At 40.7% G+C, this 25986-nt stretch overlaps 3 protein-coding genes across 4 annotated transcripts; 2 read left to right on the top strand and 1 right to left on the bottom strand.

Moving 5' to 3' along the window:
- Positions 1-928: 928 nt before the first annotated feature.
- On the top strand, positions 929-15898 carry anxa14 (annexin A14). Of its 2 annotated transcripts, none has more exons than XR_003597951.1 (12): positions 929-1068; positions 1139-1235; positions 1316-1404; positions 3059-3172; positions 3254-3344; positions 3413-3492; positions 4630-4668; positions 4749-4839; positions 4904-4999; positions 5079-5134; positions 14873-14968; positions 15477-15584. XR_003597951.1 is itself a non-coding variant. In XM_028036990.1 (12 exons), exons 1-12 carry the CDS (start codon positions 1051-1053, stop codon positions 15723-15725), a joined length of 939 nt encoding a protein of 312 aa, XP_027892791.1. In that variant the 5' UTR covers positions 929-1050; the 3' UTR covers positions 15726-15898. The 2 variants fall into 2 exon arrangements, 1 of the variants encoding a protein (XP_027892791.1); XM_028036990.1 differs by lacking the exon at positions 14873-14968 and adding an exon at positions 15666-15898.
- Positions 15899-21248: 5350 nt separating this feature from the next.
- Positions 21249-25986, bottom strand: LOC114155432 (proline-rich receptor-like protein kinase PERK1). The gene is made up of 2 exons (XM_028035301.1): positions 25738-25986; positions 21249-22463 (listed from the first exon to the last, which is right to left on the bottom strand). The coding sequence occupies exons 1-2, from the start codon at positions 25789-25791 to the stop codon at positions 22047-22049; spliced, it is 471 nt and encodes a 156-aa protein (XP_027891102.1). The 5' UTR covers positions 25792-25986; the 3' UTR covers positions 21249-22046.
- On the top strand, positions 23000-23824 carry LOC114155431 (uncharacterized). The gene is made up of 3 exons (XM_028035300.1): positions 23000-23204; positions 23296-23602; positions 23684-23824. Exons 1-3 carry the CDS (start codon positions 23007-23009, stop codon positions 23812-23814), a joined length of 636 nt encoding a protein of 211 aa, XP_027891101.1. The 5' UTR covers positions 23000-23006; the 3' UTR covers positions 23815-23824.

A 25986-nucleotide genomic window follows, 5' to 3' on the forward strand; every position in this document is an offset into this window, starting at 1 on the left:
GCATGCGGATTTGTTTTGCACCATTTGCTTTGGATCATTTGGTGCAAAACTAGAAGTGTACGATTTTTTAAAGTGTGACTCAAAGAATACAATTTGTGTACTTGCACTAATTGAAGAGATGTAACTGTAGATTTTTGTCAGTCTTTCACAAATGCAAAGCAACAATTACAAAACTCCAATAGGACTTCAACTTCAGAGTTACAATGTACAAATATTTTCGCACCAAAAATACCTCCATAGGAAAGAATTGGGCTGTCCAGACTGCCGTGAAAAATTGGAATATGGCTCATATGGCCAAAAAGTCTGGTTTGGGTCGCATTCACCTGCTTGACGTTTCGTGTTAGTTCAAAGAAAGTAATCTGGAAGTTCAAGAGGAGAAACCTGGAAGTTTCAGAAAAGCAATCTGCACTTTTCAGGAACCTGCAAGGTTTTAAAAATAACCAAGATCTGCAAGGTAACATAGGAGATAAGCCTGTAAGTCCTGGGAATTTTACGTACGCTCTGCAGAAGGAGCCTGATGAAACAAATTGTAGAAAGTTGTCTACAATGTAGAGTTTCCTCTAAGTTAAACTACAAGCCGTTTGAAAGCAGAGAGCTGCACCTGCTCTGTTGTTTGCAGTGAAAACACCGGATTGTGTTCCTCTGCTGCTGGTGTTGGATCCGAATGGGGAAACATGGAGGCTGTGAATGTTTGACCTGCTCAGACATGAGCAGCATGCAGGCGGACGGCTCCAAACCAGGTCCTTCATTATCCAGGGACATCTGCAGCTAACGGCAGCATCACTTCCTGCTCAGAACCGGCCCGTCAGGATTCCTGTTCATCCCGGAGCGGATCGTTTTCCAGCCGGGAGTCCACACACAGACCAATGAGCTGCTGACGCTCACAGAAAGCTGAGCTGTGATTGGTCAGGAGGTCCTGCAGCAGGTGTGTCTCGGATCCCGGACGGCAGAAAGACGTCCAGTTTCAGGTGAGAGGACACACTGACAGGAGCTGAGGCTTCAGAGAATTAAAGGTTCTGCTGCTGGTTCTGGTTCTGCTCAAGCTGAACCATGGATGAAAACTCCTCAGTGAGTAACACCAGAACCCGTCTGACCCGACGTGGAGACAACGTTAAGCTGTCCCTCTGTGTCTCCTCAGGACATGTTTTGGGGGACGCTCGGCACTGTCCGACCCTTCCCCAACTTCTACCCGGACCGAGACGCGGCGGACATCCAGGCGGCGCTGGAGAGGAAAGGTACGGGGCGGGTCGGAGCGGAGCGGAGTTCCCCTGACCCGCTCCGACCCGGGAGGCTGATGTTTGTGGACTTTGTTCAGACATGGCGGCGCTGGTGAGGATCCTGACCAACCGCAACAACGCCCAGAGACAAGCCGTCGCCCAGAGCTTCCAGGACAAAACCAAGCAGGTACGAAGACAGGAAGTGGAGCGGGAAGGTTCCCAAAAGTTCAGGGGAAGAAAGTAAACCAAGCATCACATCACAGAGCAGCGAAAGAAATACAGGAATGTTCCCTGAAATGCACAAAGTAAACGTATTTGTCCTACTTAACTTAATAAATCAATTAATCACATGATAAATTAAAACAAGCTCAATAATTTCCATTTGCTAGATTTATCGATTTCTTTTTTTCTCTTCCTACCAAAAAATGGATGATAAAAGCTTTCAGTCAGTCTGTTTATTTCTTTAGAATATTTAAAAGGTCTTATAGTTCCAGTTTAAATGTTCATTATAATTTGAAAATGTGTTCTTGCATTATTATCCCATTTCCATTATGTTACTGGAAAATGGTCTCAATATTATCATTTATCTCAATAACTTCTGGGACAATTTATCGTCCAGCAGAATGCGTTACCATGACAGGTTTAAGTTTATTATGTTTTGCTTTATTTCTGTCACTTCCTGGAGCATTTTGACTCGCCGCTTGTGATTGGTTCTTTTTCATCCAAGGACTGGATGCTGATTGGATGAAATGGCAGCGTTGGCCTTCGCTTTAAGTTGTGAATGCAGTTGCTCTTGTGTTGGGAACATATTTTACATATAAAAGGTATGAGATTTTTGGCCTTCTCTGTGTTCCATACATGAGGAAGTGTCAGAGTGTGAGATATAAAAGCTCAACAACTTAAATAGTTTGTTTACATTGATATATGCCCTCACATCAGTTTCACTCAACGCTCAGATTAGTGGAACAAAGAGAGGATTCAAGTTTTAGAGCAAAACTGCATGAAAAGTGAAAATATTAACCATCTCAAGTGAAAAGTGTTAAAACACACGGTGCGAAACCTAGGAAGAGAGGTGTGAATGAATGAATGAATGAATGAATGATGGAGGAGGGAGCCTCCCTGTTACTCAACATGTCTCTCCGGGTCGCTGCTGTACTTTGATCCCTGCACTTTACGTTTGCTGATCAAACATGAGTGAACACACCTGTGTTTGCAGAAGGAGCTCAGCGCCGACAGCCAGCCGGGTATTTAACCGCCAACCTTCCCGTTCTGTGGCTTCCTCTCTCATCACGTCCGTCCTGATGTCTGAGCTCCTCCCTGCAGCGTTAAAGCTGAGGCCAGAAGCTCTGCAGGCCGGACGACAGGCTGCCGAGTCCTACGGGACAAAACTGAAAACAATCAGTTTTAATCTTTCATTCTGATCATTCTAATTCCATTTTTAAAAATCCTGCAGATTTTTCATTTAAGCTCATCTTATACACAATTAAAATTACCTTTTTAATGTTTTTATTTTGCTATTTTATTTTTTAACTTTTGTAATTTAGTTACACTGTTTTTACTAACAATAACTTTTTTTTATTTGTTTCTATTTACATGGAAATAATATTTTTTAATATTTACATTTTTATTTGATTAATTTTTTTCTTTCTGGAATTTACTTTTATTACTGATTTACTTTTTAATATTTTTTTCCCATTCATTTTAATGTTTTAAATTATCCTGGGACTAACCTTCCTCTCTGGAGAATGACCTTCTGACCCTTTGGTGAGCCAGAACCCGGGCCTGGTTCTGGAGACCCAGTGAGCTGCTGAGGGCCTTCCGGTGTTTCTGTGCTGCTGCAGGATCTGAGCGACGCTCTGAAGAAGGTTCTGTCCGGAGACCTGGAGGAGCTGCTGCTGCAGCTGGTGATGCCGCCGGAGCAGCTGGAAGCCCAGCGGCTGAAGGCGGCCATGGCGGTGAGCCTCCGGGTCCGGTCGGGAGTTGACCCGCACCGTCTGGGTTCTCATGCGGTTCTCATCCGGTCCGTGTGTCTGCAGGGTCTGGGCACCGATGAGGAAACTCTGCTGGAGATCTTGTGTTGCCGCTCCAGGAAGACGCTGCAGGAAGTGGCTGCCGCCTACAGGCAGAGTGAGTCTCTGGGCCTTCCTGATGGAATCGGGCCCGGTTCGGTTCTGATGCTGGTTCTCTGGTTTCAGTGTATAAGAAGGATCTGGAGAAGGAGCTGAAAGCAGAAACCAGTGGAGACTTCGCCCGGCTGGTTGTGGCTCTGCTGAATGTAAATTTTTTGAGTTTTTCTAACTTTAGACTGGAAACAGGAAACCTGCTCAATATCATCAATTAGTAGTTAATGTAAAGCCGCCATTTTCTTCAAATCCAGTGTTTTCAAACGGACGACCGTCTTTCCAAAAAGGACTAAAGTTTTCAGAATTTGCTGAATAAAAAAAAATAATTAAATGTTAACATTATTTTGTGTCAGCTGTATTAAATACTGACTGCATAAACCATCTCTGACCGTTTCTGTATCCCGGTCAGAGATGGCGCCGCCATCTTTGTTTCTGCTTAAAGATGAGCAGCGGCGCCCTCTTCTGGATGGCGCGCGTTTCGGCATGGGGGCCAAAATGTCAAGACGGAAGCAAACTCTGGGAAAAACATCATTTCAATGGCAAAAACTGTTTTATGTTTTGATTGTTTACCTGATAAAAAAACAACCTAAACAATCAACATGTTAATAAAATAATTAAGACTTAAAACAAACAAAAAAAGGTTTGCCAGATTTAAGAAAACAGTAAACCATAAACTACATTGTTCATCTCCTTTATTTTTTATTTTTTGGCTCATTCTTGCTTAAACTGGACCAGTTTATTAAATGACCTGTATTTCAGTGAAGTCACTGGATGTTCTTTTACCTTTTTAAACTATTGAAATAAATGTAATCAAAAGCAAGAACCTGGATGAATACTTTGTTATGCACCTTATCTGGTATCAGTGAAAACTTCATCTCAACATTGTTCTTAAATCTGCATCAGCTGCCTGAACTGTGATGAACCAGAACTATTCTAAGGGCCGCAAATGGCCCCCAGCCCGCACTTTGGACACCCCTGGTTTAAGCAAATGTCATTAGTTAGGCCATCTAATTTTAATATAACAAACCATTAATCGACAATTAATCGTAAGTCTTTTAATAGTTTGCATTCCTACTGAATATTATTTAACACTGAAGATTCCCTCCAAGATTCTGTTGTGGGAAAAAAATCTTCTGGTTAATTTAGAGCAAATTGTTTTCTGGATTTTAGTGCAAAGACACTTACAGCCCACCTTTAGTTGGAATTAATCTGAATAATGTGCATAAAACTGGTTTAGTCCCAGCAGGAAGATGAAGCGTGTCGTTTTGTCCTCCATTTTGTCCCAACAGAAAGCCGTTACTGCAGGCTCTGTCCAGAGAGACGTTCAGGTATTTTCTGCTCCTCATGCAGTCCGGATCATTTCCACTCCATCTGCCTGAGCTCCAGCTCTGCTCTGCTACGTTCCCAGGCTCTCGCTGCGTCTCTCAGTGGGAAGAAAGCAGAAGCCGGACCTTGGATCAACATCCTGACGTCCAGGGACTCGAATCACCTGGATAAAGGTGAGTGTGTGACCTGCTGCGGCCTGCAGGTGGAGCTGAGACGCTCACTGTGAACGTCTGGCAGTGCTGATGGAGCTGGAGCTGGAGACGGGGCAGACGGTGGATCAGCTGCTGGAGAAACACTTCTCAGGAGACTTCCGGCTCGGCCTGAGAGTTTTAGGTGAGTCCCAGGTTAGAGGTTTGCTGATTGTTGGGCTGATTGATCGGTTCCTCATGGTTCTGTTTTTGTGGTGGAACAGTTCAGTGCATCCAGAACCCCCAGGTCTACCTCGCCCAGAGACTGCTCACCATGAAGGTGAGACCATGACTGGTCAACACCCACACACGGCCCAGTGATGAGGGCAAAGGGCACATCTTAACCAAAAGTGAAACAGACACACCCACAGTTTATGTTGAAGTGAGACCTCTTGTTTATACACCAGCTTTGATTTTGTAACATTTTCTATTTTCTGAGCCTGTGAAACATTTAGTGTTTAAGAAGATGTATCAAACCCTTTATATGTAAGGACAGGTTAAATATTAACACATTGCCTAGTGTATCATTTGCACCAGAAAAAACAAATGTTTCTTCTGTCTTCATCTTATTTTGTAATTATCCTCCTGAGACCCAGAAAAAAAAAAGTTTTTGAATTTTTTTTTTTTTCACTACATGACTCTTTGGAGTGAAAAAACATCACTACAATTGAAAAAGTTTCAAAACATATTATTTATTTATTACAGTAAGTCCTTTGGAGAGGACATCGGGACTCTCTTGTGGCAAATATGAACACATTTTGAGGCCCAGGATGTCCTCTCTAAGGACCAACAGGATTTAACACAGTGGCATGTATGGTTTCAGAGTTATGAACAAAAAAACCTATGTCCTCCACAGAGGACAAAAATGTATTGCTGGGTCTCTATTTATGTGTATTAATTTGTTTCATTTTAGTCTTTAAAATATCACACTTTGCACAAAACCTTTCTTTCTGTCCAATCACATCAATGTAAAATATTAAATGAGGTTTTCTAAACAGTCAAACTATTTAGTAAAAAGTACTTAAGCAGCCTTTATACTAAATACTGCTTTACTTTTACTTGAGTAATATCTTAGATGATAACTTTTTACTCTTAATGGGCTAAAAAATTGTTAAAGTAGTGATACTCTGACTGGAGTAAAATCTTTGACTCCTCTGCCTTCCGCTTCAACTTGGCCAAAATCAGGAAAACTTTATTAGCATGTATAGCTAACACTTAGCCCTGCGAAAAACGTAAGGCCGTTACCATGGTCACTAGCATTTTCTTCCTTTCAAAATCCCCTATTTAAACACTGCTGAGCTGGACTACCATTAGTTATTATCTAGTGACATAACCTACCTATATCTGCCTTCATCTAGAGCTGATGAATGTTCCAGAAGATGCGCTCATTAGAGGAGACGTCCTCAGCTGGGGGTCGGAGTTAGCTAGCCGCGCCTCGGCTGTTCACTGTTCCGACATAACGGCACAGTGATAAAGGTCAAAGTATCACAAAAGACCACCCGAACACTTGGACGACCAGAAATAGCAACCCGTTTTCCAATTTGAATCGCTTTGGAAGAAGGTCTTGTGCGCTATTCGGTTCCCCTGCGAAAATCTGTTCCCCCTGTGTCGGGAGCGCGCATTACAGCCGGAGAGGCGGATCTGACCATTTTCACGGCGCTTCTGATCGATTTCTCGGTAAAAACAACTCAGTTAATCATGTCAAGCTTGTAACATTTAGTTTAATCGGCAGCTATTGTTTACAAAATTGTAAAAATAATTAAATAAACGAGGTCTTTTTACGCTGTTTTGTGTTATTTTAAACGCCAAGAGAATCGGTCTTTTTCTAACTTTTGTCACTTACGCCTGACAGAAATAAAAGTCAGTCAACACTTAGTGTGTATTTATAATTTTTCATTGCTGATATAAGACGATTGCTGAAAGCATGGCATAATTATTAAGACTTCCTGAAAAGACGAAAGCGTGGACTTTCTGGTAAATCCCGTTCTAATGTAAAATATGACAGATTACTGTAGTAAGGGCATTTCTAGTATACTGCAGGCTATCACACATAACAATTTTTGAGAATTTGGCAACAGTTGCCCTTTATTCCCAAACGTTATGGGGGGAGGAGAGTAGAGAATGAATATTTCAGCTGCCTGAAATAACCTGTTCCCCTCCATAACATGGGAACAAATTAATTCACCAACAAGGCCTTAACTCTGTTTATTCCTCTTATCATCAACAATAAATCCTGTGAATTTGGTAACATTTGCTCTTTATTTGACAAAGTTATAAGGGGCCTTGGGATTTAAACTTTTTTCCATAGCTGCCTTATATCAAAGTCTTGTAAGTATAAATATCAAACAGTTTTCAAAATGTAATTTATTAACCTTTAAACAACATACATAAACAAGCACACCACAGCAATCTCAGGAACAAAGGCAACTAAGGCAAACACGCAAAGCAGTGATATGTTTTTTCAGTTGGTGGGCTTCCCACACATGCATGATGGAACCACCTCAGACACGCGTCACACTGGATCTAGGAAAGAAACCAAAAATATCAGGTTTTTTTTAGAAAAATATGTCTTTACAATTACAATATATAATCAATCATTTTAGATTCCTTTATATTCCAACTGTTGGAGGATCATATCATAGCTTGTTTACGCAAGATAAGATTAGATAAAACTTGTCCTCTTCATTTAGTTTTCTAACACCAAGTCTTTGAATAATTCTAAAAACTTTCCAGTTCACATCCGTGTCACTTTCCATCTCTCCACAGAAGTGACACAAGTCTTTTAGGTCCTCTGTTAACAACAAAAGTATAAAAACACACACACACGATTATACATGTACAATCGTGACCGTATATATGTGTGTTTGTGTGTGTATGAAACTGTTACACAGGATGTGCTAAGCACCAACACAGTCATTTATGAAAAAAATATAGAAAATAAAATGATTGTACTTATTAATTTGTAGACAAACAATTTCCTTAAATAAATGTTTTCAGAGTCCATGTTAATGTTTTAAGTTTTGCTAAGTACAGATGTTTTAGCCAAACATACAAATAATAGTAATCATGATAACAATTGTCATAAACACTCAAAATAAGAATATTAATGTTATCCTCACCACTGTTAAGGATTAGAAATATATGGTTCCCCCCTCATAACTTTGTCAAATAAAGAGCAAATGTTACCAAATTCACAGGATTTATTGTTGATGATAAGAGGAATAAACAGAGTTAAGGCCTTGTTGGTGAATTAATTTGTTCCCATGTTATGGAGGGGAACAGGTTATTTCAGGCAGCTGAAATATTCATTCTCTACTCTCCTCCCCCCATAACGTTTGGGAATAAAGGGCAACTGTTGCCAAATTCTCAAAAATTGTTATGTGTGATAGCCTGCAGTATACTAGAAATGCCCTTACTACAGTAATCTGTCATATTTTACATTAGAACGGGATTTACCAGAAAGTCCACGCTTTCGTCTTTTCAGGAAGTCTTAATAATTATGCCATGCTTTCAGCAATCGTCTTATATCAGCAATGAAAAATTATAAATACACACTAAGTGTTGACTGACTTTTATTTCTGTCAGGCGTAAGTGACAAAAGTTAGAAAAAGACCGATTCTCTTGGCGTTTAAAATAACACAAAACAGCGTAAAAAGACCTCGTTTATTTAATTATTTTTACAATTTTGTAAACAATAGCTGCCGATTAAACTAAATGTTACAAGCTTGACATGATTAACTGAGTTGTTTTTACCGAGAAATCGATCAGAAGCGCCGTGAAAATGGTCAGATCCGCCTCTCCGGCTGTAATGCGCGCTCCCGACACAGGGGGAACAGATTTTCGCAGGGGAACCGAATAGCGCACAAGACCTCTTCGGGCCACTGAAAACCGATGTTCTTCTTCTTTTCCGTTTTTATGGCGGTTGGCAAGCAACTTTTAGATGTGCATTACCGCCATCTACTGGAATGGAGTGTGGATCGGGACGCTAACTATATACACCCCCCTCAAAACAAAACAAAAAAAACTTAAATCTTTTCTATCAATTTTGTTTTCTTAAGGTAATTAATTAAATAACTTATATCTTTAGAATTAGAAATTTTTCCCAAAATATCTTGTAAATTTAACTGTAATTTATTTTCTTGTAACCGGCAAACTAATTTCCTTCTCTCAACAGAATATTTGGTACAGAACAACAAAACATGTTTTACTGTCTCTTCTTGACCACAAAAATCACAACTTCCAGTTCGATGCTTTCCTATTTTAAATAAATTACTGTTTAACCTTGTATGTCCAAAATGCAACCTAGATAGAACTGTTTCCTCTTTTCTATTTCGTCCCGTTCTCCTCATTGCACCAACTTTTCTTTGAATACTGTACATCCATCTACCAGTTCTATCTTCCTCCCACTGTCTCTGCCATCTTTCCTTAACCTTTTGTTTAATAATAGATTTGATTTCTTCTCTACTAAATGGAACTAATATATCAATATCACTATATGTTGAAGCTTGTTTTGCATATTTATCAGCCAACTCATTCCCTCTTATTCCTATATGTGATGGTATCCATGTAAATATAACTAATAACCCCATTGCTTGAATTCTATATGTTATTAACTGAATTTCTAATAAAAGATCCGGTCTACTAATAGCACGATTATTTTTTAATGAATATAATGAAGAACTTGAATCAGAGCATACTATGCTTCTTAATGGACGGACTTCCTCAATCCATCCTAAAGCTAAAATAATTCCCATCATCTCTCCAGTATAAACTGATACTCCATCAGTAATTCTTTTACATTTTTTAACTTTGAATTCTGGAACAATGAAAGATACCCCATTACTGCTATTTGAGTTTTTAGACGCATCTGTAAAAACTTGGACATATCCATAGTACTTACTATCTAAATATGATTGAACCAAATATGGATCTGAAATGTTTTCTCCTTTCCTTTTCTCCAACAAAGTTAAATCAACAACATTATTATGAAATAGAGACGGATAAACTGGTGAAAGAGGAACTGTTTGACTAATGTTTATATCAGATAAACCAAAATCTTTTATAACATTTTCTATCTCCCATCCAAAAGAATTTAATTTCTTCTTTTCTTTTTCCCAACTAGATTTTAAAATGTCTTGACATGGATGATTTCCATCATGGCCCTTTAAATTACACCAATAATTGGACTTTAACTGTAATCTTCTTAAATTAAGTGGCATCTCTCCCATTTCTATTAGCAAAGCTGACGTTGGAGTTGTTCTAACTGCTCCTGTACATAACCTCAAGGCTTGATACTGAATACTATCTCATTTTTTTAATAGTGTTTCTGATGCTGACCCAAATACAATACTTCCATAATCAAATACAGACCTTATTAACCCAGTATATATTGATTTCAATGCCTTCCTCTCAGCACCCCATTCACTTCCCACCAAACACCTCATTACATTTAAAACTCTCTTACATTTATTCACTACTTTTTGAATATGATTTTTCCAAGTAAGTTTTTCGTCCAACCATAAACCCAAAAACTTAAATTCCCTTACCCTTTCTAATTCATGATTATATAGTTGCAGTTTTAAATTTTCAGATGCTTTCTTCCTTGTAAAAAATAAAGTCTTTGTTTTGTCTATAGAAATTTTAAATCCCCATTTAAATGACCAGTCTTCTATAATACTAATTGCTTCTTGTATCTTTTTAACAATAAACTTTAAATTTTTTCCCCTCTTCCATATTGCTCCATCATCAGCAAATAAAGAAAACCCCATTCCACTTTCCAAATTTTCAAACATATCATTAATCATAATAGAAAAAAACAAAGGACTCACTATACTTCCCTGAGGTGTACCATTCTCAACAAAAACCTTTTCTGACAATTGTTGACCTATTCTTACTTGTATTGATCTATCTTGTAAAAAATCTTTTATCCAATAAAACATTGATCCATTAATTCCCATTTTTTTCAATTTAATTAAAAATCCATCTTTCCACATCATATCATAAGCTTTCTCTATATCAAAGAAAACAGCCACTACACTCTCCTTGTTAACTTGCCCTTTTCTGATTTCATGTTCTAAACATAATAAAGGATCCATAGTGCTTCTCCCTTTTCTAAATCCACTTTGACATTTTGATAAATATCCCCTCTTTTCAACAAAGTAGCTCAATCTTTCATTTACCATTCTCTCCATTATTTTACAAATATGAGAAGTTAAAGCAATGGGTCTGTAACTTGCTGGATTTGACTGATCTTTACCTGGTTTTAAGATTGGAACTATGATTGCTTCTTTCCATGCCAGAGGTAAAATACCCACATCCCATATCTTATTATAGAATTCCAATAAAACCTTCTTAGATGAATTGCTAAGCTTATTAACCATAATATAAGAAATATTATCTTTTCCTGGAGATGAATTTTTTGATTTTCCTAAGGCATTGTTTAATTCAAATAAAGAAAAGGGACTATTCAATAAATCATTATTTCTTACATTTTCTTCTAATAAATTTACATTTTCATTAATTGTACAATTTCTTCTGCGGTTTTCTTCTGCGCTTAAATTATTACAACTATGAACTTTAACAAATTTTTTAACTAACATATTTGCTTTCTCCTCCTCAGTCACAGCAATAACATTTCCATCTTTCAGAACTGGATATCCATATTCCCTTCTAATTCCATTCATTCTCTTTATCATTCCCCAGACTTTTGAAATCTTTGTTTCCCTACCTACAGAATCACAAAAATTACTCCAATAAACCTTTTTTGCATTTTTCACCGTTCGTTTAACCAGAGCTTGTGACCTTTTATATTCAATAAAATTCTGAAAATTCTGATTTCTCTTTAACAATCTAAAAGCTTTATTTCGATATTTAATTGCACCATCACATTCCTTCGTCCACCATGGAACAATTTTCTTCTTATATTTTCCTTTTTTCCTTTGGATTGTTTCTCGAGCAGCCCCTAAAATGGCCTCACAAATAGAAGAATTTACCATATCAACATCCAAATCTATATTAACTTTTTGCATCTCTTCATCATTTATTATTTTATATTTTTCCCAATCAACATTTCCAAATATCCATCTTTCTAAGTTCTCATTAACAATTTTTCCTATTTCTTTACCAATTTCAATAAGTATAGGGTAGTGATCACTACCTATAGTTGATTCTCTTAATATTTTCCACTTACTAATCCCAGCCAAATTCTTTGAAACTAAAGTTAAATCTAACGCTGATTCTGATTTATTTCTAATATTAATTCTCGTCCCTTCTCCATTATTAAGACAAACCAAATGTTTTCTATCCATTATTTCTTCCACCACTTCTCCATTTGCATCATTCCTATTACCCCACAAAGTACTATAAGCATTGAAATCTCCACAACAAATGAACTTTCTTCCTATATTTTTAAACATTTCCTCCATTTCATCTAAATCCAATTTTTTACACGGATTATAAAAATTTAATATATTAATACTTTCTTTATTAATCCAGATTTCCACAGAAAACCATTCTAGTGAAGCTCCTTTTCCTAAAAATCTAAACTGTATTCCTTGTTTTATAAATATTACACATCCTCCTCCACTTTCTTGTTCCCTATCTCTTCTAATACTATTATACCCTCTTATGACAAAATCTAACTCTGGTTTAAGCCATGTTTCTTGAATACAAATAATATCTGGTTTATTTTTCAAATAGTTTAAATATCCTTTAAATTCTTGTCCATTTGCTAACAAACTTCTTGCATTCCATTGTAAAATAAGCATTAAATTCTTCCTCCACCTTGCTTCCCATCTATTTCAAGCCTTTTATTTATCAACTCCCAAGATAAATCCTTCACAGCTAGAAATTTTTCTGCACCTTTCACTATAATCTTGATTTTTTCAGTTTTCTGTTTCACTTGATCAGTACAATTAATAACATAAGCCATGAATAAAATTAATTTATCCATTGTAATTTCCATTCCTGACATTGTTTTTTGACTTGGTCCACGATTTGGACTAGAAGACACTTGCTGATTTTTCTGAACTATTCTTTTTTCTTGAACACTTTTTGCTGCCTCTGCATAAGAAATGTTTTTAACTACTTTCAGCTGTTGAATTTCTGCTGCCTTTTTCCTTGCTTCACACCCTCCATATGCTACATTATGCTGACCACCGCAGTTACAACATTTCAACTGTACATCTGCTCCACATTCATCATATCGATGATCTTCACCACATTTAGCACATCTTTGCTTCCCTTTACACACTGATGCAATGTGACCATACCTTTGACATTTGTAACAGCGCAAGGGAGGAGGAATATAAGGTCTAACAGGAAAACTCAAGAACCCAATTTTCACTTTATCAGGAAGAACATCACCTTGAAACTCCAGAAGTATTGAAAAACTTTCTATTTTCTCCCCATCCACAGATTTTAACAATCTTTTCAATCTCCGCACTTCACCACCATGTATATTTCTTTTAAGTTTTTCTAAATCTTCCTCAAGCGGAATACCTGTGATTACACCACGTGATACTCTGTTTTCTCCAACAATTTTCTTTTCACTCACAACCTTTTTACAAATGTTATCAATCTGCATGCTTTTATTCTTTTGTTCTTCAGACTTACATTTTATCAACATATTACCATCTCGCAAGATTTTTACAAACTCAACCTCCCCTATTTTCTTTTTTATTTCTCTAGACACTGCTATCGGACTGAGGTTTATGTTCATATCTTCCTTCCTGAATTGAAGTATTACCTTAAACTCCTCATTTACCATTTTCCTCCTAACCACTCTGTTTTCTTCATCTGAACTATATTCCTCTAAACTTCTCTTACTATTTAGGTTACCAATCTCTCTATCATCTTTCGAAACTTTTTCCTTCCCTCTACCCCTTCCTCTACCTCCCGTAGTCCATTCATCAAAATCCATATCATCTTCATCACCACCCCCATCTACCTTTGTGGTCATCCCAATCCAGTCACACTCCAGTTTATACCAACCGCCAAAATAACCGTTGTTAGTGAGAGCTTGTTCCTCAGCTCTCTTGAAACGATGCTCTCGCTCTCTCCTTCCTTCAAACCGATGTTCTTCTTCGCGCTAACTCGTTTCTTTACGCCTGCGCAGACCCAAGTAACGTCCTCCAAGGCCAGGAAACAAAGATTTTACTCAGGAAAGAGCAACACTACTTCTACATAATTTCACACAGGTAGGTAGTGCTGAAAAACTGACCATAACACCTGACTAAATATTTAAAAAATATATGTAATCAGACAGACAAAAATATAAAATAATGTACACATTCTGGAATTTTAAAGACTAAAACCTAGCATTTTTACAAAATACTACATTCAGGAAGAAAAACGTAAATAATAATAATAATCTTATGACACCAACACTTGCAGGAGGTCGTGTTTATGTGTTTGAACAGGGCCAAAAAACATCCCAGTGATAATTCTATATATTCATGTCATCAGATGGCAAAACTGAAAATAAAATTAGAACAACAAAGCTGGTGTACAAACAGGATGTCTCACTTCAACATAAACTGTGTGCCTGTTTGTGGTGCAGTGTTTTTTTTCCATCAGTAAAATTTACTGACAGAAGGTAGAAAAGGTGTTCAGAAATCGTAGTGATACTACTACTTATAATATTACTCAAGCAAAAGTAAAAAAAAGAACTGTGCAGTACTGCAAAAAATTAATCAATTACATGTAGCGGAGTAAATGTAACCCGTTACTACTCGCCTCTGCTCTCCAGTGTAGTTTAATATAAGCTAAGTTATATCAAATCAATGAAGAAGTGCATAATTATGTCTTTCAGTCTCAAAATTATGACTTTAAATTTCGTAATTATGACTTTCTGTTTGGCTTTTTTTTTCCATGGAAACTGACTTCTATATAACATTCATAGACAGCGCATTTAAAACATTTAAAACTCCTCAAATGGTTACAGTGTGTGTGGACCTCTAGGGGGCGCCACAAATTACCAGTTTATGCAACGCCTGCGATTCTTCTGTGTTTGTTTTAGTGCTGACGATAGAAATCTAAAGAAAACATCTTGGATAAATGTGTAGATGAACCGATCTGATCCTGTGGGAACTGGGTCGGGTCACGACCCGCTCAGGTACAGTAACATGACCAGGATCTGCTGATTCATTTTAACCTCCAGAAATCAGGCGGATGGTTTCAGGCCAGCAGCTGGCAGTAATATTTTTAGAGACATGAATATTTCAGAGTGACTGCATCTGCTTCCAAAATGTTCCATGAAGATTCAATAATTCTGTAAATTAAAACCTGACGTGTGAGAGGCGACTTTCTGCTGTAATGATTGTAAATCGGACTGATCTCAGCGGACTGCAGGTAAAAGATTAACCCTTTAATTCATGTTTCTGGATTCAGTTGTTTAAAAATTAATTCGTTTTTATTTTAGTAAGTACATCGTCTGACAGCTGCACGTTTTGATTTGTCACGTCTTTTATTAAACTAAAATGAGGCAAAAGGTGAGCGAAGTTGCTCCCTCACCTTCTTCAAATCAGAAGAAATTGATGTCAGTCAATCATGTTGCTGCAGTCAGTCAGGTTGCTGCAGTCAGATTGCTGTCCGGATGGATCCCTGACGTTTTCCCTCTGCAGACGTCGCTGGTTCAGGGCATCATGGTGTCCCATAGCGAGGAGGACCTGCTGCCAATCCGCGCGGCGTTCCTCAGGCTCAGCGGATCGTCTCTCTACTCCACTCTGCAGGTTGGACTCATGTTGCTGCATCACCTGCGCTGCATCACCTGCAATCTTTACTGACCTGATTGTTCTCTGATTGTCCCTCAGAAACATTTTAAAGGGGAGCAGCTGCTGGCTCTACAGGCCGTCTGTCGGTCTGAAGATTAAACTGAACCGCCTCTCCAGGAACCTGTTTATTCCTATTTCATATCTTCTTTTCATATTAATGACGTTTCTGACTTTCATCTGTAACTTATTAACTTTTACCACTTTGTGCTGCTGGAACACTGTGGTCCTTTGTTTGAAGACAGAACTCATTAAAACTTTAACATGCAAACAAAGAGCAGGACTGGCAGTGTGAGCTTCTTTTATTTACTCTAAACTGAGCAGAACCATCAGAACAAGCATTAATATGTGAGCATGTACACTTAAACACAAGCTGACAGAAATACTCTCATCAATCAATTCAGAATGATAAAAATCTAATCTTTAAACCCTTATTTTAACCAAAAGCCCCTTTACAAGATAAAGAACAAATTATATCTGTGGTTCTTCTTCTGACTTTTCATGAAATTTGGTTTAATGAGGTTTGAGGTTCACAGGAAGAACAAGTAGAGCAGGAGAGGAGCTGCAGAAAGCAGCAGGGAAGCTCTGAAGCCACAACATCCGCTTGGTGAGGTTCTGGTGGTGGTTCTGGTGGCTGAGCTGGATGATGGTGAAGAGGTGGATGGGGGTTTTGATGAAGAGGTGGATGGGGTTGTTGATGAAGCAGTGGATGGGGTTGTTGATGAAGAGGTGGATGGGGTTGTTGATGAAGCAGTGGATGGGGTTGTTGATGAAGCAGTGGATGGGGTTGTTGATGAAGAGGTGGATGGGGTTGTTGATGAAGAGGTGGATGGGGTTGTTGGTGAAGCAGTTGATGGGGTTGTTGATGAAGCAGTTGATGGGGTTGTTGATGAAGCAGTTGATGGGGTTGTTGGTGAAGAGGTGGATGGGGTTGTTGATGAAGCAGTTGATGGGGTTGTTGATGAAGAGGTGGATGGGGTTGTTGATGAAGAGGTGGATGGGGTTGTTGATGAAGAGGTGGATGGGGTTGTTGGTGAAGCAGTTGATGGGGTTGTTGATGAAGAGGTGGATGGGGTTGTTGATGAAGAGGTGGGTGGGGTTGTTGATGAAGAGGTGGATGGGGTTGTTGGTGAAGCAGTGGATGGGGTTGTTGATGAAGTAGTTGATAAAGTCATTGTTGTAGTTGTTGCTTCAGATGTTGTGCTCACCTGCAGAGAGAATTGGTTTGATCAGTGAATGTCACACAGATGTTGAACTAGCAGAATACCCAGATGTTAGTCATTTAGAAAAAAAGGTAAACATGAAGCCCCAAATATATCCGTTAGTTAAACCCGTCAGTTGGTGCTGCTGAAGGTTCTGGAGTGTTTGAAGGTCGTCTGACTTCCTCATAGTGGTCACCATTGAGTCCAGCTGACACCATTAATGGACTGAGCTGCCGTCAAAATTTAGTTTTGACGGCAGACATGTTGGAAACATTTTCTGGAGACATTCCAGCAGATTCCAACATCTCCTGATCAAACAAATCCACCAAAGCCCAAGTTATCAGATGGAGCTCCACTTTGCCAAGATCCTAAAGAAGATCCGATTTGTCCTCCAACTAGTGTCTGGTAAGATCCTGAGAAGTTTAAAGCTTCTGTTTCGCTTTCTTCTGATATCATTCGGTAATGAAACTAGTCCGCAGCAATATTTGACTCAATGAGGAAGTAAGAAACATTTTGATTGTTTGCTTTGAAGATAATAAAATTGAATAAAATAATAATTATAGAAGAGGAGTCATAGACAAGCCAACTGTCCCTCAGCCTGTCTGGACCTGAAGCGGTTCTCTGACAGAGCACCTTGCTGTCAGGTTTTCAGGAAAAAACTTAAATGTTTGGTTTCAGATCAGCGGATCAGGCTGTGTGAAGGACGGGTCAGTCTGAAACTCACCTGGCTGAGTTCTGGAACATTGTTAAAGCCATCTGGTGATAAACGGCTGAGGACCAGCCAATGACAGTCTTTCTACTGACTGGGAATATTATGTCAGATTCCTGCTCTGAGCGGAGTTCCTCAAGGCTCTGTTCTTGGGTCCACTCTTGTCAACGTCTGCTCCCACTTATAATACAGCAATTTTGCCATGGAGAGTGCAGTTAAAAGGTATTTACCCCCTTACACACTCTTGGTTCTGTTATTATGATGAAATATTTCACAATGGCAAACAAAGATGACCTGATTACAAAAGATACGGATTTTAAATGATGAATTCATTAAGTAAAAGAAAATGCATCCAAACCAAGTGGAAACGCCATGGCTAAGATGCGAAAGCTTCTCCGTTGATTAGTACGGTGAACAGATACCTGCAGAAGCAACCAGAAGAAAACCAGAGTCGACGTCTTCATGGTTCCAAAAACCCGGAGAAGTTCACGTGAAAGCTTCGGTGGGACCTGAACTGAGACGAAGAGAGGAACCTCTGCTTTTATACGATGAGGTCTCAGAGGGAGGAGAGTGGATGACCTGAATATGGAACCAGGAAGCTGTTTGAAACAAGACCTCCACCTCTGCATGCTGACAGTAAAATCAGAGTTCAGGAGATTATTGACCAATGAAACTGTTTAACAGAAACAGGTTCATCTTGAGTTTCTCCATAAAACTCAGTCAACAGCTCATTTTTATCGGTTTATAGTTTCTGAAAATATTTGCCCCTCCTTGTGATATTGAGAAAGAGTTTAATTTTTATCCTGTGCTAATCCAGCATGATGTTTGCATCATGGTGCCTGAAGGTGAAAGAGGTGATTCGTTCCTTCAGGTGGATCATTGACCGCCTGGACAACTGAAGACCACGAGCTTCCTTAAAACGTGAGTCAGCTGCTGGGTCTAAAATGTAACCGGGTATTAAATATGGTCCACAGCTGGAGGGCTTCATGCCTCATAACACACACTCTGTTAATAATAGCAAACAGACACAGAACAAATGTCCGGTTCTGTAGAATATGGGCCTGTGCTGAGGTTCAGCTGAAGGGAAGCTTTCAGAACCAAAAATCTAAAAATACTTATAGAACCAGAAACTGCCAGAACCGCGATTATCAGTGATTATTATTATCAGTTGATACAATTTGAATGAAGGTCAGAGACCCCATGATTGATGAGTTGGTTCTGAATCCCAGCCTGGTGGTTCTGGTATCATCTGGTACCACCAGACCCACCAGAATAAGCTCAGAGATTGATGTTCTGTTCAACATCTGTTCAGAGTCTCCAGGAAATCACTCCTCAGTTTTATAAACTCTTTTATTATTCCTCATGAAACCCAGAATGATGTTCTGTGTCCTGGTTCCCCTGGAGGTCTGGTACTTCCCACTATCGCCACAGGCTTGCTCATGACCAGCTGGTGCTGTGATTTCTCTCCTTAACTGAAATATTATGCTAAACAGAACTCCTTCCTGTTCCTGTTGCAGGTCAAAGGTCAACTAAATTCACTGACAGAAAACTGGTGGTTAGAAATAACTTAATCTACCAACACATTCAGAGATTCAATAACTATTAGCAATAAATAATACAAACTGTAGCACGTTAGATAAAATAACCAAACCACAGAATAAATGTGACATTTACTGATAAAATGATGCAAAGCGAGAAACATGGAGAGATTTGCTGCTAATCTGATCTGCAGCTCAGATGAAAAAAAGAATAGCATTTTGATCTTTAATTGTGTTTAAGTTACAAACACTATATAATTAATTTAAAAAGTCAGCAGTTATAAAGAAATATAATAGGGTCACTGAATGATTCATTGTTTTCACTCTCTGGCTGTTTGGGCGCCGTTTGTAAAGTTAGTCAAAAATTAATCGAATCATTTAGCTTGTCAAAAAACAATAAAAAATAGGTTAGTGTTTCAAAGTCATATTTTCACAATATTATTCATTAATTTATAAATGATAAATGTCACAGTTTGAAACTGTTGTACAGAACCTTGTAGAATACAATACAGTCAGTCTAAGTCTAAGACAGATGTTCCCCTGATGTCCCCTGATGTTCCCAGATGTTCCCTCATGTTCCCTGATGTTCCCAGATGTCCCCTGATGTTCCCAGATTATCCCTGATGTTCCCAGATGTCCCCAGATGTTCCCAGATGTTCCCAGATTACCCCTGATGTTCCCAGATGTCCCCAGATTATCCCAGATGTCCCCAGATGTTCCCAGATGTTCCCAGATTATCCCTGATGTTCCCAGATGTCCCCAGATGTTCCCAGATTATCCCTGATGTTCCCAGATGTCCCCAGATGTTCCCAGATGTCCCCTGATGTTCCCCTCATGTTCCCCGATGTTCCCCTCATGTTCCCTGATGTTCCCCTCATGTTCCCTTCATGTCCCCTGATGTTCCCCTCATGTTCCCCGATGTTCCCCTCATGTTCCCTGATGTCCCCTCATGTCCCCTGATGTTCCCTGATGTTCCCAGATGTTCCCAGATTATCCCATATGTTCCCAGATGTCCCCTGATGTTCCCCTCATGTTCCCTTCATGTCCCCTGATGTTCCCCTCACGTTCCCTTCATGTCCCCTGATGTTCCCCTCATGTTCCCTGATGTCCCCTCATGTTCCCAGATGTTCCCAGATTATCCCAGATGTCCCCAGATGTTCCCAGATGTCCCCTGATGTTCCCTTCATGTTCCCAGATGTTCCAGCAGCAACAATCGATGGCTGTGATTGGCTACAGGATGGAAACCTTGTTGATCTGAAGCTCGGCTGGTTAAAAATACATTTTCTGCTCATTATTTAGGATTGAATTATATCCAAGTTTCCTTTCTCAAATCAAAAAACAGTTGAAAGCTGAATCATTTTAGAAACAATCTTTTAGTTGTATTTTCTATCATAAACTCAATCTTTTTGTGAGTGGAAAACCAAACAAGCACTTTTAAAAAGAGCCATTCTGCAGCCTACAGGTTCGGTGTGAGATGCTGCAGCAGTGAATGTGTTTGTGCTGCAGGTGGGAGCTGTGTCGGTGTTTTACCTGCGCTGAGCTCATCCAGCAGAGCCTGGCGCCCAGCAGGGCCAGAGGCAGCAGCTCCCACAGCTTCATGTTGACCGTCGATGCTAACGCTCCGTCTTCCTGCCCGACGCGCCACAAATGGGGGAAATTTTCCAGACGGCAGCTTTTTATGGCGCGGCGTTCACCTGATACCTGTTTCCATTCAGGGAGGTCTCAGTCTCCTCCCCACCAAATGCAAAACGTCCTGCAGGGCTGGAAGAAATCTATCACACCTGGGCTCACCTGGAGCCGCCACCTCCTCTAAAGGAAAACATTTTATTGGAAAATAAAGACGTGCAGCACAACGACAGACCCAGAAACCAACATGCAGTTTTACTGCCGGGCTGAAGAGATAGTTTCAGTTTTAAATACGATTATAAAGTCAGAATATCACAAGAATAAATTATTTATGAGAACGTTTATTCAAAAACCTGTTAACAATGAAAAAGAGTGAAGTTGAGGATAGTTTGGTATCGATTTTACAAATAAGGAAATTCCAGCTACAAGAAAGTGGAAACAGTGAAAGAAATATTTACAATAATATTTATTTTATAAGTAAAGAAAATATAATAAAAAATAAGGAAATTTTTCATCTTTTATCAGCTACTTTCAGGGTTTATTATTAAAATAGAACATTTTAATCAGAAATAATTTATCACCAAATAAGCAACATTTTAAATTCAGCATTAGATGAATAAACAGGCCTGAGCTCAGTAACAGTTTTATAGTTTTTATCTTTGCTCAGGTTCTGGAGCAAAGCGTCGCTGAGTTCAGTCTGAAAGGAGGAACTGGTCATCAAAACGGATTTAAACTCAAATCAGGAAAACTGAATCGAAGCTGTGAAATCCTGGAAAAATCTGATTTTAATGTTTGATAATTGGGCCGAGCGGCTGAATGATGTCAGACTGAATATTTTACACCCAGAACATAAATCCTGTCTGATTAATCTGGACCAGGTTTGATTTTAAAGTGAAACATCTGAAATGTTTCTGGATTAAAGACAAATGTACAGATTTTCTGAGGTAACCTTTAATAATGCGGGAGCTGCGTTCCCTTCGTCTGAAATCTGTTTGAATGTGGATATTCCTGATGTTTTGTGGACGTTTTTCCAGGCTGTTTAATCCTGAATGTCCTCCGCACAAAGAACACCGGCTGGATTTGCATGTGTTGATCTGCAAATAAAAGCTGTTTCCCTTTTAAAATCAGGATGTAAATCAGGATCAGGGTTTAGTTTTCCATCAGCTGCAGCGAAGCGGAGCGGAGCGGCGGGTTGGACTTTCGGTTCAGGACAAACACGAGCAGAACCGGTTAACGTTTTATTGCTCATAAAAACAAAAGTTCCGATGATTTCTGACGGTTTATATTGGATCAGAGCAGAGCTCAGCGCCTGCAGCACGTCACCGCTGAACCCAGAGAAAGTCCAGGTTCAGGTGTGAGTGGCGCGCTGCAGCAGCGTGCAGGCCGCAGCCAGCAGCAGCTGCTGCAGCCTGCGGCCTGCAGACACGCAGCCCGACCCCGCCGTGGGGGCGGCAGAGGTCAGGGGCGTCGTACCGCTACTGCTGCCTGGGGGGTTCCGGCTGGGAGCCGCCGTGATCCGGGTCGTCGCAGACGGCTGGACGTCCGTCTGGGGGGCGGTGGTGTTGGAGGGGTGGGTGGAGGAGGTGGGTGGGGCTCTGGTGGGGCTGTCACTGCTGCCGCCGGGGGGCGTACCGGTCTCCGAGGGGGGGGGCGACCAGCTGAGCGTAGACTGGAGGGTCGCATTAGTCCCTGTGATGGTTGAGATGAGGGTGGTCGCCATGACGACAGTGGAGGAGCTGTAGCTGGAGGAGGTGGTGTCCTGAGCCTGCAGGGGGAGGAGAGGCGGAGTGAGAACCGACCTGCACCTGGAACACCTGGAACCACACCTGGAACACTTGGAACACCTGGAACAACACTTGGAACACCTGGAACAACACCTGGAACAACACCTGGAACAACACCTGGAACACCTGGAACAACACCTGGAACACTTGGAACACCTGGAACACTTGGAACACCTGGAACAACACTTGGAACACTTGGAACAACACCTGGAACAACACCTGGAACCACACCTGGAACACTTGGAACACTTGGAACACCTGGAACAACACTTGGAACACCTGGAACAACACCTGGAACAACACCTGGAACAACACCTGGAACACTTGGAACATTTGGAACAACACCTGGAACACTTGGAACACCTGGAACAACACCTGGAACACTTGGAACATTTGGAACCACACCTGGAACACTTGGAACACCTGGAACAACACTTGGAACACCTGGAACAACACCTGGAACAACACCTGGAACACTTGGAACATTTGGAACCACACCTGGAACAACACCTGGAACCACTGTTATGTTCCGGGGTTCTCTGGTTCTCTTGGTGGGGTTTTTCCTGTGCGCCTTTTCCACCTCTTACCACCAGATGGCGACAGGTTCCGGTTGGAGTGCGGTGGTGTCATCAGCCACAGCTGTCATCTATTACCCTCATCAGCGGAGCATACTTAAGGAGTTGACCGCCAGTCCAGCGTCGCCTGAGTGTTTGCCAGTCACGGTACCTCTGAGCCCCCTTGAGCCCTGTCTCTGTGTTCCTCGTTGCCTTGAGCCTTCCAGTGATTCTCTTTGTGCTCCTCTGTTGCCTTCAGGTGATCCCTTTGACACTCTGGACCCGTGGACCAGATCCTGGCAGTTTCCTTGGTTTCAGAACCTCCCTCGTGACGCCGTGGAAGATACCCACTGGTTGCCCGAGTTCCCAGACTCACCTCTCCGTTGTTTTGCAAGTATCTCCTGGACCCCACGGCTGGCGGTCGAACCACTCCTCTGTGTCTCCGTTGCACCCGAGCCTATGTCCGTTCTCCGCCGCACTCCTCCGTTTGTTCCTGGACCCACTAAGAGACCGAGACCCTGGACATACTCAGTTACCCTCCAAGATTCAGATCCAGCCACCACCAAGTAAGAACAACCTGTGTTTCATCTGAGTTTTCCATATTCCCACGACCCCTGAACTCACCAGTCTGCTTTTTCCCCTCGCAGTGAACCACTGCTGCCCGTTACAGTTGATTCCCTGGACCAGACCACCTTCCCACACTCTGATAATTGTGTACCTAAATAAATCATTTAAACTGATTCTTACTCTCCTGTCTTGTGTTCTGCATGTGGGCTAGAAACCTTTAACCCATCATGACAACCACACCTGGAACACTGCAGTTCCAAGATCTGACAACTATAATAATCTGGAACAAACTTCCAGAAAAATGCCAAAACAGCTTTTAGTTATAGATACATATTTAGTCTGTTAACTAAATATTTTAGTTTGGTAACTAAATAATGAAATCAACTGAATTGGTAAAATGTTTCTCTCCTGTCTCATAATCAGGTTCTGTGTCGTGTTTTGTGCTGAAATGTTCTAAACAAATAAACTCGACTTGATTTGGATCAGAACCAGAGAACAAACAGAGCTTCCTGTCTGAGCCTTCGGGTAATGACCTGTGTGTGTGGGTGTCTGTGTGTGTGTCTGTGTGTGTGTGTGTGTGCGTGTGTGCGTGTGTGTGGGTGTGTGGGTGTGTGTGAGTGTATGCAAAGGAGCAGCATCATCTGTTCCATGATCACATTAAGGGACTTTGCATGCGGCTGCCGTCGCTGATCTGCGTTTCCTGCAGACGTCATCCTGTCTTTGCTTCAATCTCAGTTTCTGCTTCGTGTTTTTCCTCCAGATCTTCTCCTGCTGCCCTGCAGGAGCGTCTCCGGCCCGATCACAGCTCTTCTACGGTAGGGCCACGCTGGGCCACGTCGGGCCCCGTGTTGGGTGCCAATTAGTCAGCAGTCAAAATGTAGCAAGTAACACAAATAAATCGCCACAGGACTCGTTCCTGTCTGATTTATTCCAGCTGGTCTGTTTTACAGCGTATGATCAGCCTGTCTGATAATGTGTGATTTTATACACTGCAAAAACAAAATGATCTTTGGTCTAGTTTCTAGTGCCAATATTTTAGTTAACTTGAAATAAGTCAGAACTAATTTATAAGTAACGTCTTAGTGAGATATGGCAGCTTGTTCAGTTCCTTAATATTTCATTATTCCTTAACATGGATTAATAAAAAAGTTCTTCCTCACTCAGACTCATCTGACGTTTCCCAGCCGATCAAAACATACAGAATAAAACCAGTACCCTCCTCCACCAGCAGGTGTCAGGCTTTGTCCTGCTCAACCAGAACCTGAACATGACCTCTGACCCTGCAGGCCCTGAACTGTCTCCATTTGCTCTGCAGCTCAGTTTATCTTTCATCACTGAATCTTCATTAATGTTCCAGTTATTCCAGTAAAACTGAGCCAAACCGTCGTTTTCCCATGATGCCTCTGTGAAATGCCATCATGGCTCCAGTTCATGTTAATCTGCTGGACAGTTATCTTACCAGAACCAGAACCAGCTGCAGCTTCCTTCTCTGATCTGATCGGGTTTATTTCCCGGCTGAAGCAGAACCTTCCCAGAGGCCGGCGGGTTGTTCACTGGTTCTACTGGTTCTGATTACTGGTTCCGCCTGATTGGATCTGGGATCTGTTACTGACTAGATCCAACCCATCGATAACTTTACTGTTTGTAACTAAATATTTAATTTGAAGTTAAACATCTGTTGGTTTATCTGCTTGTTAACTAAATATTTTGTTTAAAGTTTTTTTAACTAATTTTTTATTGTGACATTTATAACTGAATGGATAAAATGGTTAAAATCTGATTTTGAAAAATTAACTTTTGTTGTTATGAAAAACTGAATAACTAAAATTGTTGCTGTTAATTTTTTACATTGTAGCTTCATAAACTCAAACTGGTTATATCCGAGTCACGTTCTGGTCTGCGACCGTCTACCGGTGACGGTCCAGTTAAAGTCCAGGCTACGCCCAGCAGAACCGGGCTCTGGGCAGGCTAACGGACCCGGTCACGGCCGACCCGTCAGAACCTGAAACCAGAAAACCCGGAGCAGCTGCAGCCGGCGCTGCATGGAAATCTGCATTTGAATGTCGCCATGCTTAAGCCGCTGAACCAAATGTCTGTTCTGGTTCCTGCGGGCCGGCCCGTTCTGCTTCCTTACCTGAGTGCAGCTCAGGAACATGACGACCAGAACCAGCACCTGGGTTCTCTCCATCCTGCCCGGGTCGTCCGTTTGTCTGTCCCCTCCTCCCGGTCTGCCGTTTTATACCTGAGTGGCGCCGCGGCGAGGTGATAACAGCTGATAACACTTCTGCTCTCAGACTCAACTTCCTGCAGGAGAAACGACCCAGAACTCTGGTTCTGTTCATGAAACAGAACCTCGCACTTCTGACCCGATTCAGACTGAACC

Source organism: Xiphophorus couchianus, chromosome 13 (genome assembly GCF_001444195.1).
Source record: "Xiphophorus couchianus chromosome 13, X_couchianus-1.0, whole genome shotgun sequence".
NCBI lineage: Eukaryota > Metazoa > Chordata > Actinopteri > Cyprinodontiformes > Poeciliidae > Xiphophorus > Xiphophorus couchianus.

Coding starts and splice junctions, on each gene's coding strand:
- anxa14 (XM_028036990.1), top strand. Junction 4,669..4,748: donor CTGTCCAGAGAGACGTTCAG/GTATTTTCTGCT, acceptor CTACGTTCCCAG/GCTCTCGCTGCGTCTCTCAG. Junction 5,000..5,078: donor GCTCGGCCTGAGAGTTTTAG/GTGAGTCCCAGG, acceptor GTGGTGGAACAG/TTCAGTGCATCCAGAACCCC.
- LOC114155431 (XM_028035300.1), top strand. CDS start 23,007: ATGTTCCGGGGTTCTCTGGTTCTCTTGGTGGGGTTTTTCCTGTGCGCC. Junction 23,205..23,295: donor CTGAGTGTTTGCCAGTCACG/GTACCTCTGAGC, acceptor TGTTGCCTTCAG/GTGATCCCTTTGACACTCTG. Junction 23,603..23,683: donor TCAGATCCAGCCACCACCAA/GTAAGAACAACC, acceptor TTCCCCTCGCAG/TGAACCACTGCTGCCCGTTA.
- LOC114155432 (XM_028035301.1), bottom strand. CDS start 25,791: ATGGAGAGAACCCAGGTGCTGGTTCTGGTCGTCATGTTCCTGAGCTGC. Junction 22,464..25,737: donor TGTTCCTGAGCTGCACTCAG/GTAAGGAAGCAG, acceptor CTCCCCCTGCAG/GCTCAGGACACCACCTCCTC.